The sequence below is a fragment of the Telopea speciosissima genome, chromosome 2, assembly GCF_018873765.1.
Source record: "Telopea speciosissima isolate NSW1024214 ecotype Mountain lineage chromosome 2, Tspe_v1, whole genome shotgun sequence".
Lineage (NCBI taxonomy): Eukaryota > Viridiplantae > Streptophyta > Magnoliopsida > Proteales > Proteaceae > Telopea > Telopea speciosissima.
In genome coordinates, this window is record NC_057917.1 from 71,416,605 (window position 1) to 71,432,410 (window position 15,806).

Sequence of the window (15,806 nt, forward strand, 5' to 3'; positions counted from 1 at the left end):
GTGTAAAATTCCCATAATGGTAGACCGTTTGCGAGGTGTCCTTGATTTGTATACGTGGTGCTCTTCAGGTTAGACACATGTTGGCTTGGAGGTCATGGGGAAGGTGTGATCCCTTTCTTAACCAGATAGGTTATTTGGGTTAGCTTAGGTCATCCTGGAATCGGGTCGGCCCAGAATCTAATTGTTGTAATGAGCTAGATGGATAATTTGATGGTCGGCTTAACATCTAATAGGTGTGATGAGTTGGATGGATGATCTGAGGATCAGCTCAGGTCAAATCGGGTCAGTTCAACATCTGACATGATGATGAGCTAGATGGATAATTTGATGGTCGACTCAGGTCATATCGGGTCGGCCTCATCCAAGATGTTTCCACATGTCATCCTCTCACTAGTTGATAGTAATTTGGTTCATCAGTTCTCAATGGATATCTCTCATTGTCTTAGGGTCTTTTTTATACCATTTTTCATTTTCATTTTCTGACAATCTCTTCATTTTTTTTATGTGTTTGGTATCATTTTTTAAACTTGTTTTTATTTAAAGAAAATGAAAAAAACTCCAGAAATCATAACAGATTCTGAAGTCTATTATGGATGATGGGCAAAAACAATTTTTTGTTATTTTTGTGCTGAGCTCTAATAACTCAAAACTTAGGGTAAAGAAGTAATTTCAAATTTTTTCTTTTGGTCAAAAGGAGCTTATATTAGTATATATATAACAAACTTACAACCTGTAATAAGTCATACCCGAAGCATCATTCCTAATATGAGTGGAAAGTGCTTCAGGAAGACCAGAAATACTAAAATCAACCTCTTCTACATGGTGTACAATACCTGCTAAGAAATCTGCACAACCATTAATCTCTCTAACATGGTGATTAAAGCTACAACTGCGAAAACTATCACGTAAACTCCGAATCTCCTCAAGTAACCATAGGAATTCCCAATGTGGTTGGAACGTTCCCACAATCATTTGCATTGCCACCATAGAGTCCGAACGCACCTGCACCTGCTATATTTGCATTGCTCTAGCCTTCAATAAACCAGCCCTTATAGCACAAAGCTCCATGTGTATAACATCACGATTTTGTAACCCTCCAGCCAATGCGAAAACAGGCCTACCTCTTGGATCCCTTCCAATCGCACCATAGCCACCCATCCCATGTTTGACAGAGCCATCACAGTTAATTGCAATCCAACCACGGGGGGGGGGGGGAGGCCAAACATAAGCAAGCGGAGTGGGGTTAGAGAAAGAGACAACCATACCCCATCGACTGAAAAAACCTCTGTTGCTACTGCTGTCCATCACACCACCATCAACCTCAGAGAAACGCAGCCTTGTGTCCATGACAATTTGGTGCAATACCGAATCTGAGGTTGAAGACACTTGTTGATGAACTCTAGTATTTTGCTCCAGCCAAATACGATAAACCGTCGCCACAAAGGAAAACTTTCTAACTCTTGAAACAAGAGTGTTCCCCCCAAAGTGCAACGTCAACCACTGGATCTCCTCCTTCCATGTAGCCAAAGGATCCCTCTCAAAACCGTTTAACCCCAGAACCTTCCTCCAGATTGCAACCGAGAAGTCACAATGAAAGAAGAGATGGTCAATGGTCTCCGCCTCCTTCTAACACAGAACACAAGTGGAATCAACAACAAGACCCCAATGAAGAAGCTTGCTTCGTGTCGATAAGGAGTCCATTACAGCCAGCCATGTTATAAAGGAGAACCTGGGTTGGGAGTGTGAGAACCACACCAAATTACACCATTCAACCCTATCACCACGTTTCTGAATCACATTCCAGGCAGACTTTAGCGAAAACTTACCATTAGGTGATGGCGCCCAAACAGCAAAGTCACCTCCAAGCCCTCTGTGAACCCTTACCTGGCTGATCTCAATGCTCCTTTCTTGCAAGGCTGTATCAAGATAAGGACTAGCCCATTGATCATCTTCAGCCCTTATAAAACTGACCGTGTCAAAAGTACTTCGCCCAACAGCCTCAGCAAGTAACAAACCCGGTTTATAAATAGGTCCCTTTGGAAGCCAAGGGTCTGTCCATAATAAGGTTCTCTCCCCATTAGTTATCAAATATCGAACACAACTTACAGCCACATCCCTTGTCTTCAAGATCTCACGAAAAGTTCCAGAGCACTGCATAGGAATGGATAGGGACCATATAGAGTGCCTTTTGAGCCATCTTTCTTTAACAAATTTAACCCAACATGTACCCTCATCTGAAGCAATAGACCAAACATAGCGCATCAGTGCAGCCGTGTTCCCATCTCTCAAAGAGCGCAACCCCAGACCACCTTCCTGCTTAGGACGACAAACCACAGACCAAGCAACCTTATGTCGCCCAGTAGAAGAGTTCCCTTTCCAAAGATACCTCACAATCATCCTTTCCAATAGATCAACAGTAAATTGAGGAAGACGAAAAACATTCAACCAATACGAAATACAGCCCATCACAACAGACTTAATCAACACCAATCTTCCTGCAAAGGATAGAGATCTAGCCTGCCAAGAAGTCAGCTTGCCCTCCACTTTAGTAATCAACTCAGAGAAGTCATTAGCTTTAAGTGCACAAGAGGTCAGGGGAACACCAAGATACTTAATCGGTAGAGACCCCTCCACAAACCCGGTTGTGGCTTGAAAAAATGACTTGATCTCAACCAAACAATTGGCGAAGAAAATGGAAGACTTACTGAAATTGACAGATCAGCCAGATAAAGCTGTAAAATAGCAAACCCTTCAACATAGAGGCATTAGCCTTGGTAGCTTTCCCAAAAACAAACAAATCATCAGCAAAGCAAACCGAGGTTATGTCTGGCTTATCACAATATTGATGATAATCATAATCACCACTCCTTGCAGCCGCTGCCAATGAATCAGTGAACACTTGCATAACAATATTAAACAAAAATATTGTTTAATATCAATTTTCCTTTTAAAGTATCCCATCTCCATCATCTCCCTTCCTTTCTTTGTCGCCGCTACTATCCCTCTCTCTCAAGCACATATTCCGGCCCCAACTCTAGTGCCCAGTATCCTCCACAGCCCTTCTCTACAACTCTAGCACCCTCCACTGTCGTTGCCCACCTCCCTTCTCTGCAACTCCAACACTCTCCTTGTAAGCCAACCCCGCCCCTACTCAACCCATCGTTGCACACCCACCACCGCATCAGCCCCTCTGCCACCACCAGCAATACACCGCTAGCATCTACATTGCTTCCTTCCATCTCCCCATACTTCACAATATTTTGCTTCCCATCAGCCTTTATACACATAAACCTCATCTTGTCATCCTTGCCCGTGTACGACAAATGAAGTTATTCGGGTCCATGGCCACTCTCAAAACCTAGGAACTCTGAGTTCGCTAACAGATGCTTCATTCATGGCAAGAGGTTGTGATCCTGGTCGTTTTGAGATCATTTCGCCTCGTTGTGGCTCCACCGGAAGATATGGAATTGGTAAGGGGAGCGGAGAGTGACCGGCGAAGGATCAACAAGGCACGAACCCAATTGTCATTTGTTGCAAGAGGACAAGGCTGGCAGCATCTGTGGCCAGTCCGCTAGAGGCCGATGGTTTTGGTGGTTTCAGGTCATACACTTCTGAATTTATAAAAAAAAAAAAGTTATTAATGGTTGTCTTTGTTACAGTGATACGTTTTGATTCACAAAGAAGTAGAAAACAAAAGAAATTGAGAAGGAAGATGGGTGAAAGGGACATCCCTTCACCCATCACTTATACTATGTATGGGCTTTGGGCTCATTTTTCTTTAAAAAATATTATAAAAATTATTAGTGCATACACATATCAAACGTATTTCTCATTTTATAATAATTAGGGAAAATCTCATGGACACCCCCTAAAAGTATCCAATATATCCAAAACTTATCATATTTCGTCAAAATAGCAAACTTCCCCCAAACGTTAAGCATATTGACACCCCCAAAGATAAAATGTCGATTTTACCCTTCTAAGTGTCACCCAAAGTAGAAAGTCGATTTTACCCTCTTAGTTATTTAAATAAAAAAAATTTAACACCCAGGGTACCCTTCTTCATCTTCTTCTTCTTCTTTCTTTTCCTGCAACACTACCGTCCCCCCTCACTTGCCGGCCACGAACAAGAGCTAGCTTGAATCCTTACCACACCTTTCAAAGCCCTTAATGCCCTCCTTGCCTTCAATCAATCCGTCACACAAACTAAGTTTTTTCTGAAGAAATAATGCACTACTTCTGGAACATAAAATTACCCAATTCGTTTCACATGCCATAGCTGAGAACTACTAATCATAGCTAAAACAAGTTAAGCTTTAATGCTTCAAGTACCAAAATGGTCAGGTTTTTGAAGCAGAACCATCTATACAAGAGCATAAACATGGAAGCAAGGAAAACTGAAGATTTAAATAAAGGGTTGAGATCGACGAGGTAGAACTCGCAGGACCAAAACTAGGGCTACAAATTAGCTCGAAGAATACACTTCAAGCCAGACCCAAGGGCAACGTAGGATCTAACTAGTTAGCCCATCGATTGGTTCTCAAATCTCAATCTCTCCCTCTTTACTCTAACATCTCTATATCTTGTCTGATTAAACAACTGCAAAATGAGTAAAGAAACAGAGTATGGAGCAAATGAAACCTATTTACCAGAAACCCACGAAACGCTGTCTGTATCCAAATTGCAGCCCATTCTTGCCTCACAACCTTAATTGAAATCCTTTGGTGGAGCCCTAACGACAGTAGCAACTGCAGCACTAAACACATCAGGCACAGATGAAGAATCAGAAGTCTCTGATGCCGCTTTCTGCCCACCTTGAAAACCCTTCCTCGAAGATCCAAGATCAGCAGACGCGCTTCTCCATAGCTTCCATTTCCCTTTCTTCCCACTGACCTTTTCCTTCAGAAATCCCAAAAAAAAAAATCTGTTAAAAAGGATAAAATATTTGAGAGTGAAAAAAAAAAACCCAGAACGTTAATGGAGATATGGGATTACATTATCATCCTTCTCGAGCTTTCTAGGGTTTCACGGTGTCTGAGAAAGAAGAAGAAGCCCCTGTTCTTGCTTCTTCCGCCGGCAGATCGAAGATGATGAAGAGATAACCCTTAAGGGTATTATGGTAAGTTTATATTTTTTAAGGGTAAGTTGGTCATTACAAAATAAATAACAGCAACTTAACAGCACAAACCTAAGGAGTGGACTAAGTTCATATATCTTAATAAAATAAAGGTAGTCTGTGCCTTTACGACGAAATATGGTAAATTTCAAATATATTGAATACTTTTAGGGGTTGTCTATAGAATTTTTCCTAATAATTATGTGTAGTTGTTACCAAACGGTTATTTTTAGATAAAAAATGATTTTCAGTAATGATTTTTTTTCGAATAAGTCATAAATAAAAGGAAAAATGATACAAAAAAGAACCATCTTAGTTTTTTTCCTTATTCTCTAAATTACCTGTTGAATATTCAAAAACCTTCAAGATCATTAGTTATTTAATTGTTTAGTTCTCTACAAAAAAAAATGTTTAGTGTAAAAAAAACTCTATGGGGGAGAAGCATGGCACCTACGCCCAAACATGAAGGAAATGACCACCTTGCCCACATAAAAGGCAAAAACTCTGTCCCTATTAATGCTACCATGCACGCTCTCATTGGCCTCGAGCACAGAGAGGCCACACTCCCATAAAAAATATTTTCCAAATTTTTTATTATTAGTTTATATATATTCAAATCAGATAGATTATATTTTAAATTATTTGAATTTGGATCCAAATGCTTATGGTCAGAATTTTTTTTTTTTTTTTTTTTGTGCAAACACTCCCAACCCCCTAATGAGGGGAAGGGGGTGCTTATGATTCGAATACCCTTAAACAGATTTGAATGAATCATCGAATTCGAATTTTCAACCAACTTTCTCCATCGAGAATTAACAACCGCGGGTCCGCGACCCTATTCTCTCCCCCGGCTCGCCCAAAGTCTGGAAGACCCGAACCAAGCGACATTTTTGTTTGGTTACATGGCCTGGGTTTATTGGATTCGGCTCCTGTCCTACAGTGGCGGGAGCTGGAGCGTCCAACACCACCTAAGATAAAGACAAGTGTCATTTTGTTAATCCAACGGTCAACTTGGAATGGGCAAAATGCAGATCCACTTTTCATCCCTCTCTCATTTTACCATAATCCGATCCGAACAAAATTTAAAACCCAAAAAATCGATTAAAATCTCCCCCGTTTTTCCCTTGTCGCTTCCCCCTTTCTTTCTGAAAAAAAAAATCAATTAAAACCTTAGCCGAGCTTCCATCGTCCCTTTAAACGGCGACCGATGACCGGTGACGATGAAGCTCTCCCATAGCACAAGAGCAAGCAAGCAAAAGAGGAGAACTTAAAGAGAAGGATTAGGGGGGCATGGGAGAGAAAAATTCTATCTTGCTTGTTGTTCAGTTATTTAGCGGAGAAAGTGTGAAAGCCTCTGGTACTGAACCTTTCTTGCTCTTCTGATTTTGACCTGATTGGGTGTTTGTGCTCTCTCTCCTCTTTGATTCCCATCTGTTTGATGTGAAGAGAGGCATTAGTTCATTTTCCTTTTCTTTTGGTTATTTGTATCCCAGATTTTCAGCTAATAGTTTTTCTTGAATTGCAGGATTGAGATTTCATTGGAAGTTTGGGTTGATCGTTTTATGAGATTTTTCTTTGGTTTGCCTTCTAGTTTTTTTTTCCATGTGGAACTTTTTTGACTCATGAAATTATGGGTATTGAGTATCTTTTGGATTGTTCTTTGATAATTTTAGTAGGTTCATCTGTGTACTGAAATAAAGGTGAAGGTTTGGGTTCAGTACGGACTTGGCTCTTGTGCAATTGTGACGGGAGCTGCACTGTGCAGCTCAAAAACCCACCCCAAATACAGGGGGGAGGTGGTCATTTCACATGTGGGGCCAGGTGGGACCCACCTGTGAAATAACTACTTTACCCCTGTTTTTGTTGTCGTTTAGCGGTGTTGCATAGGCGCAGCTCCCGCCACGACTGGATAAGATCTTTTTCCGATTTACTACATTCATCTTTTAGGCAAGTTCTTCAAGCACAGAAAAGGAAAAACCAGAAAGCAAGGAAGGGAAAAGAGGCAAGATGAAACTCGATTTTTAGGTTAGGTTTTCGAAATTTGAACTCCATGGGTCGGGTTAATCAGGGATCTGATCGGGTGAGAGAAACAAATGGGAGTAATTGAATTAAAATAATCTGTATTCATTTCATGCCGTTGGATTTGTTGTTGTCCACTTGGAAGAATCTGAAGGGAGGTGCTGGACGCTCCAGCTCCCGCCACCGTAGGACAGGAGCCAAATCCGGGTTTATTCTACCAAAAAAAAAGTGGCCAGGGTTTAGAGGTTTGTTTTTTTTTAATTTTTTTCCTTGCGGTGTACGAGTAAAGCGACCTTTCGTCCTTCGGCCATGGCGACTGAAGTGATAGGCAGAGGAGATCGATTCCAGAAGGTCTTCGACAAGCTTGAAGCCCAAAAAACTGTCATCACCACCTGCACTGAGCTATGGAAAACCCTTTCGAAGCATTTTTCCTCCTTAGAGGAATCTCTTCTCGAGAAGTCCAAAACCCTAGATTTGAAAATCGAGACCTTAGAATCGGAGACCAAGAAAACCCTAGAAGCCTTAGAAGAGAGGGAGAATTCGATTCCAGAACGCGAATCTGCTGCCATTGCCCTTGTCGAGGAGCAGAAAACAGCTGCGCTGTTGGAATTCGAGAAGACGGTATCTGGGACTCCCGAATTGATTGAAGCTCTCAAGTCATATTGCCGAAAGATGGACTTCACGGGATTGTTAAGGTTCATTGTATCAAAACGGAAGGAATCTGTGTCTTTGAGGACGGAAATTTCTCAGGCGATTGTAGAATCGGTGGATCCGCCACGTTTGGTTTTGGACGCCATAGAGGATTTTATTTGTCAAAAGTCTGCGAAGGCTAGGGTTCCTGACCGTCGTTGGGCGTGTGGAATGCTACTTCAGGCACTATTCCCGTCAATCGAGTCTGGTGGGAAAGCACCGCCTGTTTCTGCAAGCATTGCTGAAAGAGCTGCCGTAGTTGCGGAGGCATGGAAGTTGAAGATGGACGATAAGGACGGGGGTGGTATGGGGCCTGCGGAGGCCTCAATGTTTCTGCAGATGGTTGTTGGGTTTGGATTACAGTCGAAATTGGACGAAGAATTCCTTAGGAAATTGGTGTTGGGGTTCCCATCAAGGAGGGATATGCCGAAGCTTGCTCCTCAATTAGGATTCGGAGAGAAAATGAAAGGTATGTTCTGTGAGACTTATTGCTCTCTCTCTCTTTTAATTAGGTATGTCCAGCTTTTGTTGGAGTGACTAATCTATCTGGTCATTAAATATTGATTCATTGGGAAGCTTATATTGCTACTTGATATTGCTAATTGGTAGCATCTTCAGCTTCCTTATTCTTCATACCTGTAAAGGTTTCTTTCGAGTCTACCGCATTTTTTCGAAGCTACAAAAATTTACAGAAGCAACCCACATTTAGTGTAGCTTAGCATTTCGCCAATTAGAAATTGATCTGTAAACGAGGAGAGGTAATTTTGTTTGTTTTTTATCCCTGAAGTTCCTTTTGCTTTTGGGACAATTCCATGGAAAATATTTTTTATCAAAACAAATGGGATCTAAGTTGATGTTATTAATGTTATGTTATGGTTGGTTTGTTTTTCTTTTTCACTATTTTGTGGTTGCATGAGCAGAAATTGTAATAACATAATATTTGTGTCGACCTTGAATATTGTTTTGCCAAAGGGTCTGGTTTCATTTCTTGGCAGTTTTTACTCTCCTGGTTGGATCTTCACCAAAGACGTAGTGGGATTGATGTTGTATTGGTACTTAACTCCATTCGGTATGCCAGGGCTGTTTTTTATGGGAAGCTACCCTATTACCTGTGTTGTGGTCAGGGTGTGGGGCCGTTTTTTATTGAAAGCACCCTATAAACTGTGTTGTGGTGTCTTTGGGAGGAGGTGAATGAATGTTTGTTTCAGGATACATTTACTCTTGATTTGAAGGTTATTGAGAGGATTGGAGTGAGAGTGGCACATTGAGCGTTGGCAGATCCATTATCTAGCGATATTTCGTGGATCTCTTTGTTCACAGACAGGGGAAGGCCATTGCTTCCAATTTTCCTAGGGCTCAGCTGTGGAGCTTTGTTTTAGTGTTGAAGCTGAATTTTGATGGTTCCTCTATGCGAAGGCCGGGCCCTTCAGGTTTATGGAGATTCATAAGATGAAGCAATGGCACGATAATGGGGGTCAACTCAGGGCCAAAAGGTGAGGGCGATTCTGCTACCGCAGAGCTGTTCTCTCCATATTGGTTTGGAATTTTCTTTGTGGAAAGACTTCTCCAACATTATGGTTGAAGGATGGCTCGTGGAGGTTGGCAATTGTTACACACCTTGCTTCACTGGTAAACACCTAATCTGGTGTTAAGACTGATATCTTTAGCCTTGATCATTATTAGAGTTGGTTAGGATATTCAGTTTTCCCACTTGACACTTTGCTCTAGAATTGTGGTAGCTAGAAAAATGTTGAAACAAACTGTCTTCTTTGGAGAAAGACCAGATTCTTCGAGAAGAAAGATACTTGACTAGCTTCACAATGTGATGCAAATATCTTGATGAGTTAAATCTCATTCCATGTAATGTGGAGGTCCAATCATATTTGGTTTCTGATTTTTTAAAGTTTGAATTTCCTAAAGTTTGGGGTGACCAGTTTAGTTTTCTATCTAGGTCTTTATGATTTTGTTTGGTTTTGTATGTGAATTTGATCAGTTTACATTGCTTTGGGATTAATTTAGATTGCATGTTAATGATCACATCTATTTATTTATTTATTTATTTATTTTTTTTTTGGGGGGGGGGGAAGGGGGGTGGTGGTGGTTGTTTATGTTGTTCATAAATTTTTTACCAGTCGAAAATGAGATTAGGTACAATTTGCGTAACTTAACCTTGTCCTTCTCCACCCCCCTTTTGGGAAAAAGTTTATCCATTTAGCATCATGTTGGTCTTGTGAAAAATTGCCTTGTTTTCCTAGATCTTGAGTGTCCAAGTTCATATGGGAGAGATTTGACCAAGATGCTTGCAGTCTGTTTGTGAAGAGAGTTATTTGTGTTGGTTAGAATTTTTGAGTTAGTTTGAGATTCAAGATAAGTCTAAATGAGCAAGAAATCTGTAGAATGGCTACTCTCTCTCTCTCTCTCTCTTCGGGAGAGAGTGTGTGGGGAGATAGACTCAAAAAGCAAAAAAAGAGTGCATCCCAGTGCACGATGCTCCTGCTACTAACCGTTGTGCCAAGGCTTGCCCACTAGAGATAGAGACTCAATGGGAAAGAAATCAGCTGAATGGCTTTTCAACCCACAACCGACAGGTTGCAATAGCACAACTTAACCATTGCTTCAAGGCCCGCCCACTAGAGAGAGAGACTCAATGGGCAAGAAATCAGGGAGAGAGAGGAAGAAGAGTAAAATGAATCTTCTCTCTCTAAAATCACTGTGACAATAGTAGGCATAGTTTATTGTTGTGAGGCTCTGGAGATCTCATACTAGGATGTAGAAGAAGAAGAGTTCAAAAATGTTCAGGATAGATATGAAGAATAAGAAAATCAGCAGCAGGATTACAGACCTTGAGATCTTTGGCAAGTAGAACCAAACCCTAAAGTTCTTTTAATGAGATTACACAAATAAAAGGAGTTTAGAGAGCAAGTTTCTTCCTTATCATCATCCCAGAGCAGGAGATTCCTTCTTCCACTTGGTATTGATCTACATCTTCTTCCATGAAAGCAAGATGGAGATTTATCTGAAATAGAGATGAATCAACAGATTTCTTGTAATGGATCTCCAAGAAGCATTAATCAATTGTTGATTGTTGAGGAGGGGATTAAATTGTAGGAGAGTGGAAGGAAGGGAAGAAGCAATTGGGGGACTGGGAGGCGAACTGTTCAGCTTGCTAAATAGCTACATCAGGTTTCTTGCTATTACCATCCCTTCTTTATATTATGTTTTTATTACTCTTTTTTCAGGGGTATTCACTTGCTGAACCCTTGATCAGTTGGCCACTGAGCAAGTCAATTCTCCAAGTTCTAAAACCATGAAACAGAGAGAGGGAGTTAGTTACCCAATCCATTGCTGCTTTTGCAGTGTGCACAGCTCACACGGATGACAGAAACAGAGTACAAAATCTGTCCAGATTTACCATTCCAATCTCAAATTCATGTAGTGCATTAGGGATATAAAAGGCTTTTTATGCGGCTCCCTAGGAATGGTGCCCTGTGGACAGATGATGTGGCAATTCTGACTAGTGATCTGGATCAGCGACTTGTCAAATTTCATACTTCAAATTCAATCAAATACCCCCATGCATGTCTATGCTCATGCCTACATTACTCCGACTACGCACTTTCCTGGTGCTCCTGAATGTTTCAACTTTATTTTGCAATTTTGCAACTTGGCAAACTTTCCAGTCCTTGGGGTCTATGCATCCCAAAATTTTGCCCCCATCCAAGTTTCCATTTGGCAGATATTTGGGCCGTGCAGGAAGCCATTCCTAGTGGGCCTTACAGGCACCGAGAAGTCTATCTCTTATTAGGACCCTTTAATGACTTCTAAGTTCTAATTAAATTTCAACTGAACCTCTCTAAACTAAAACATATGGCATCCACATATATTAGCTAGAAACTTTGATGACTTAAATCAGTAACCTATGATGAGACTTTTCAGATTAAACTAGATTGCAAAGTTGCTCCAGTAAGTAAAGTGTCTCATCACCTCAATATGACTGGCATATATGGGTCTAAATAGAATCTATGAACTGGCTTTTGAATTGGTTCTGTGGTGTTGGACAGATCTGTGTCTAGGTCTTCATAATGGATCATAATTCTCCAACCATTTTTGGGCTGCTGCCTCAATACCATCCTCAGCGAAATTTTGAAGTGATGATGTGTATCACTTTATGCCTTTAACAGTCTTTATTGTTGGTTGTCATCTCTTCCTGCACATCACGTACATCCTTTATATCATAGTTTGAAAACTCGTCTCGTTTCAGTGTCTTGACCAGGTAGAGACAACAGAAAGTTTGAAATTTTGCTTAAACATTTTTTTTTTCATTTAAATGTTTCGGTGGTCAAATGGCAATAGTTGGTTCCGAAACTTTAGTGGAAGTAATGTAGAATAGCTAGGCTACAACCAATTCTACAGGAGGATCGTAAACTCTTCAGTGAACAACATCCACATGGGTTTTTTTGAGTCTTTCTTCAATCAGCAACTATGTTAGCATGAAATCTTCTATTGAATTGATGAATCCCAGCAGTAGTTTGAAACCTCGGTTGATCTCAAATTTGCAGAGAAATAAATAAAAACAGAATGGAAACAAAGAAGAAAAATATGAAATAGAGAAGGATAGGATTGGATCGAGTATCCCACTCTCTCCCGGGTCTATCACCTACTCATTCCTCCCAACGTCCATAAAGTCAGCCTGCTCATCTGCTCCGAACCGGCAATGATGCCCTCTCGATGTCCATGCAGTCAGCTTGGAACCGGCAATGATACCCACTTCCAGGCTTTTCCTCTTCTCCAGTCGAAACCCACAAAAATTTCTAGTTCTGTCGAAGTTTCAAACAGAACTCGCGAGAACATGCCTTTTTATATAAAGCATTGTACCATTTCGGTGAGATGGTACAAACAGTACTGAAATCTTGCCGAAATTTTGGTAATCTCGATTAAAAATGAGCATGTTGTATTTTTTGTATATAATATGGTTTCGAGCATGTCGAGATCTTTGAAATATTCGAAATTTCGGCAAAATTTTGCCAAGTTTTTGAACTATGCTTTATATGATTACCAATAGCTATTGCATAGGCACTGGATCTGGCATCTAAGGTAGGGTCAACAATTCTATTGTCACCTGGAGTGGGTGATTCAAAAATCTTATCTGTCATTTTGGTGAGGATGACCAGCAATATAGGTTTAAATAGAGTTGAATGGTGAAACAGGATTCAGTTGCCAGCCCAATTGTCCATTTTAGTCGTGATAATGCTTTGTTGTGTTGACTTGAGTCCTTCTGTTCATAGCTGTGAAGAGCATATGTATGAAATGCAATCCTTATGCAAGGTCATGCCACTAATTAGTGTTATGATTTCTTCTCTCCCTCCCCTTCCTGCTTATTTTTCAGGATGTGCTTGTCCTTTCTAGTGCCTTTTTATTCTTGTGGTGTGGTGCCGCTAGAGATCGAGGGCCATATCATTTCTAGTACTTTGGCACCCACGGTCCTTTCAAAGCTAGTGAGATTAATCACTTTGCTCATTTTGCTTTCTGGTCTTGCCAGTGCTCTGACAAGTCAGGTGGCTTATTGGCAATATGAGTTGTAAAAAGACAACCTTCATGCATTGGATAGAAGATGACCATTTTACCACATCCTGAAGTCTTTTTGAGCCGTCCAATGGAGAATATTTTTTTGTGGATTGATAATTTCTTGTACTGTTTCGTGCAAGTCTGCAGCATTTGAATCCAGTCTGTCATTTGACTCATTTCTTGCTAGTGTAATTGTCCATATTTGTTTGTATTCATTATGTATAAATACTGCTCTTGCTCTAAGTTACTCGTATTTCTTGTCACAGACATAATCGATGAATTGGTGAAGAATGGCAAGGAGATTGAGGCTGTATATTTCGCTTCTGAGTCTGGTCTGACTGAACAGTTTCCTCCTCTCTCTCTGGTGAGGTCATATCTCAAAAACTCGAGGAGAAATGCCACCATGATATTGAAGAATGGCCATAACAATGTGGCTGCAACGGTATGTTGACATTAAGCCATGTTGTGTGTTAATTTTCCATTGCTTTTCTTTGTATCATAAAATATTTTCTATTCATTCTTGCATGAAGCGCTTGCATTCTTTTATTTTTATAGATGTGCATCCACATTTATAATTGTATTTGCAAGCACATGAATGCTTTCTAGTTTTCAGTGTTTGTTTAGTTGATCTGAGCCAACTGATGTTTCAGGAGGAGGCTGGTGCCTTGGAGTTGAATTCAATCAAAGCTATCATCAAATGTGTTGAAGACCATAACCTTGAATCAGAGTTCACACTTGACACCCTGAGGAAGCGTGTCCCTCAGTTGGAGAAAGCCAAGGTGGACAGAAGGAAGAGTGCTGCAGCAGCCAGTAAACCTCATCAAAACAAACGAGCCCGAGGAGGTTTCTCTGGCAGTGGTCCACCTCCCTTCCGCCCAGCTAAAGCAGGTAGGTTTTCCAATGCCTACTCATTTGGCCGTAGGGGTGCTGGTCCTGCTCATCAAAACACAGCTCCAAGGTTTTCTGGGCCATACAGTTATCCAAGTCAGAATGCCTACGAGGGCCCTGCTCCCATTTCTTATGCATCTCCATATGGTGGAACACCTCACTCGCAAAGCAATGCTGCAATGCCCCAACAGTACTCATTCCCAACTGAAGACATGGGGGTTGGTGGGTCCCGAGCTAGTGGTTCATATGCCGGGCAGACTGGCTATAATGCGTATGATTATGCAACTGCTGCTCCACCCAATTACCAGCCTTCATATCCACAGTAACTCTGGAACTGCAGGACAATTTTGTAATGCATCACTTGTGCTTCTGCAAGTATTTTTTGCCGGGCTTGTGTATACATGTAGGATGTTAAAAGTTTGAGATAATGTGAGGTCTGTATTAACATGCTTAATCTGGAGAAACCAAAACAGTGGTTTATGGCTTTAATTCAGTAAAAGGTGAAATTAATGCTTGTTTTTTTACATGAGGAGGTTCAAACTTCGGAGTGCTACTTCAGACTAGATATCTGTGCTCTGCCCTTTTGGGTTGGTGTACTTTGTGGGGTGATGCAAGCTCAAGCATTCATCAAACTGGGTTGCTTGGTGTATCTCACGTTAACAGCTATACTGATTTTATCTTTTCTCCCTGTACCTAACCAAGTGCAACCTACCTGTTTGTTGATGATGCAATGCCCGCAATTTATGTAAAGACTTCTTGAACATTATGTTTTATAAATAAAATTTACTGATCATTAGGTTGGGCAGTCTTTGTTGGTAACAGTTCCGAGTGTACAAGCAATGTGGCACAACATCTGGGTGAATTGGCAGTGACTAGGCAGGTCAAGCAGTGACTGAGAAGTATTGGGCAATGCTGGAAATGTCTTTCCAGTATTGGGCAGATGAGTCATCTTTGGACCCAATTTGGCCAGTCTAAATGGCAGAATTGGCAAAAGGTTTGTGGTGGAAAAGTGTGGAGCATTGAGTGGTCCTCTTTCCAACGTAATTGGAATCTTGTTGATCCGACTCCGAATGAAGGGGTTATGGTTGTTTCCATACGATCACTTCAAAATGGCCAGGTGTTCGACAAAATGCCGAAGTAAAAGGCTTCACTCAATAAATGAGGTTGTGGGGGCCAGATGATGTTAATATGGTGCTGATGTGGTTGAGTGTTGAGGTGGAAGTTTGATGTTGTGGCAGTAGCTGGCAATAGGCAGGCAAGGTGCAGCCACACCCGCAGGGGGTGCAGGCACGCCTGCACAGGGGTACAGCCACGCCCGCAACCTGCATGGTATGGTCGCACACATAGCCCGTGCGCTTGGCAGCATGCCTAGAGAGGCCCTCGCACACAGGCCACACGAGTGAAGCTCGAAAATGACTAAGGCATAAGGAGCCCCTCACCTGTTCCATTTTGATTTGATAAAAGTGTAATCACAGAAACCACACTCCAATCACAAAAGGTTTACTAAAACCATGGTTGGGATTCCCGC

The 15,806-nt window shown here is 41.3% G+C and overlaps 2 protein-coding genes across 2 annotated transcripts; one reads left to right on the top strand and one right to left on the bottom strand.

Moving 5' to 3' along the window:
* Nucleotides 1-723: 723 nt before the first annotated feature.
* On the bottom strand, nucleotides 724-3,296 carry LOC122651074. Its single transcript, XM_043844409.1, has 5 exons — nucleotides 3,056-3,296; nucleotides 2,796-2,898; nucleotides 1,756-2,704; nucleotides 1,284-1,626; nucleotides 724-845 (listed from the first exon to the last, which is right to left on the bottom strand). Exons 1-5 carry the CDS (start codon nucleotides 3,294-3,296, stop codon nucleotides 724-726), a joined length of 1,758 nt encoding a protein of 585 aa, XP_043700344.1.
* A 4,127-nt stretch (nucleotides 3,297-7,423) lies between these two features.
* LOC122649567 (FRIGIDA-like protein 4a) lies at nucleotides 7,424-14,606 on the top strand. The gene is made up of 3 exons (XM_043842765.1): nucleotides 7,424-8,294; nucleotides 13,657-13,832; nucleotides 14,041-14,606. The coding sequence occupies exons 1-3, from the start codon at nucleotides 7,445-7,447 to the stop codon at nucleotides 14,602-14,604; spliced, it is 1,590 nt and encodes a 529-aa protein (XP_043698700.1). The 5' UTR covers nucleotides 7,424-7,444; the 3' UTR covers nucleotides 14,605-14,606.
* Nucleotides 14,607-15,806: the final 1,200 nt, after the last annotated feature.

Coding starts and splice junctions, on each gene's coding strand:
- LOC122649567 (XM_043842765.1), top strand. CDS start 7,445: ATGGCGACTGAAGTGATAGGCAGAGGAGATCGATTCCAGAAGGTCTTC. Junction 8,295..13,656: donor ATTCGGAGAGAAAATGAAAG/GTATGTTCTGTG, acceptor TTCTTGTCACAG/ACATAATCGATGAATTGGTG. Junction 13,833..14,040: donor ATAACAATGTGGCTGCAACG/GTATGTTGACAT, acceptor CTGATGTTTCAG/GAGGAGGCTGGTGCCTTGGA.
- LOC122651074 (XM_043844409.1), bottom strand. CDS start 3,296: ATGAGGTTTATGTGTATAAAGGCTGATGGGAAGCAAAATATTGTGAAG. Junction 2,899..3,055: donor TAGAGTTGTAGAGAAGGGCT/GTGGAGGATACT, acceptor TTGTTATGCAAG/TGTTCACTGATTCATTGGCA. Junction 2,705..2,795: donor GTTTGCTTTGCTGATGATTT/GTTTGTTTTTGG, acceptor TGTCAATTTCAG/TAAGTCTTCCATTTTCTTCG.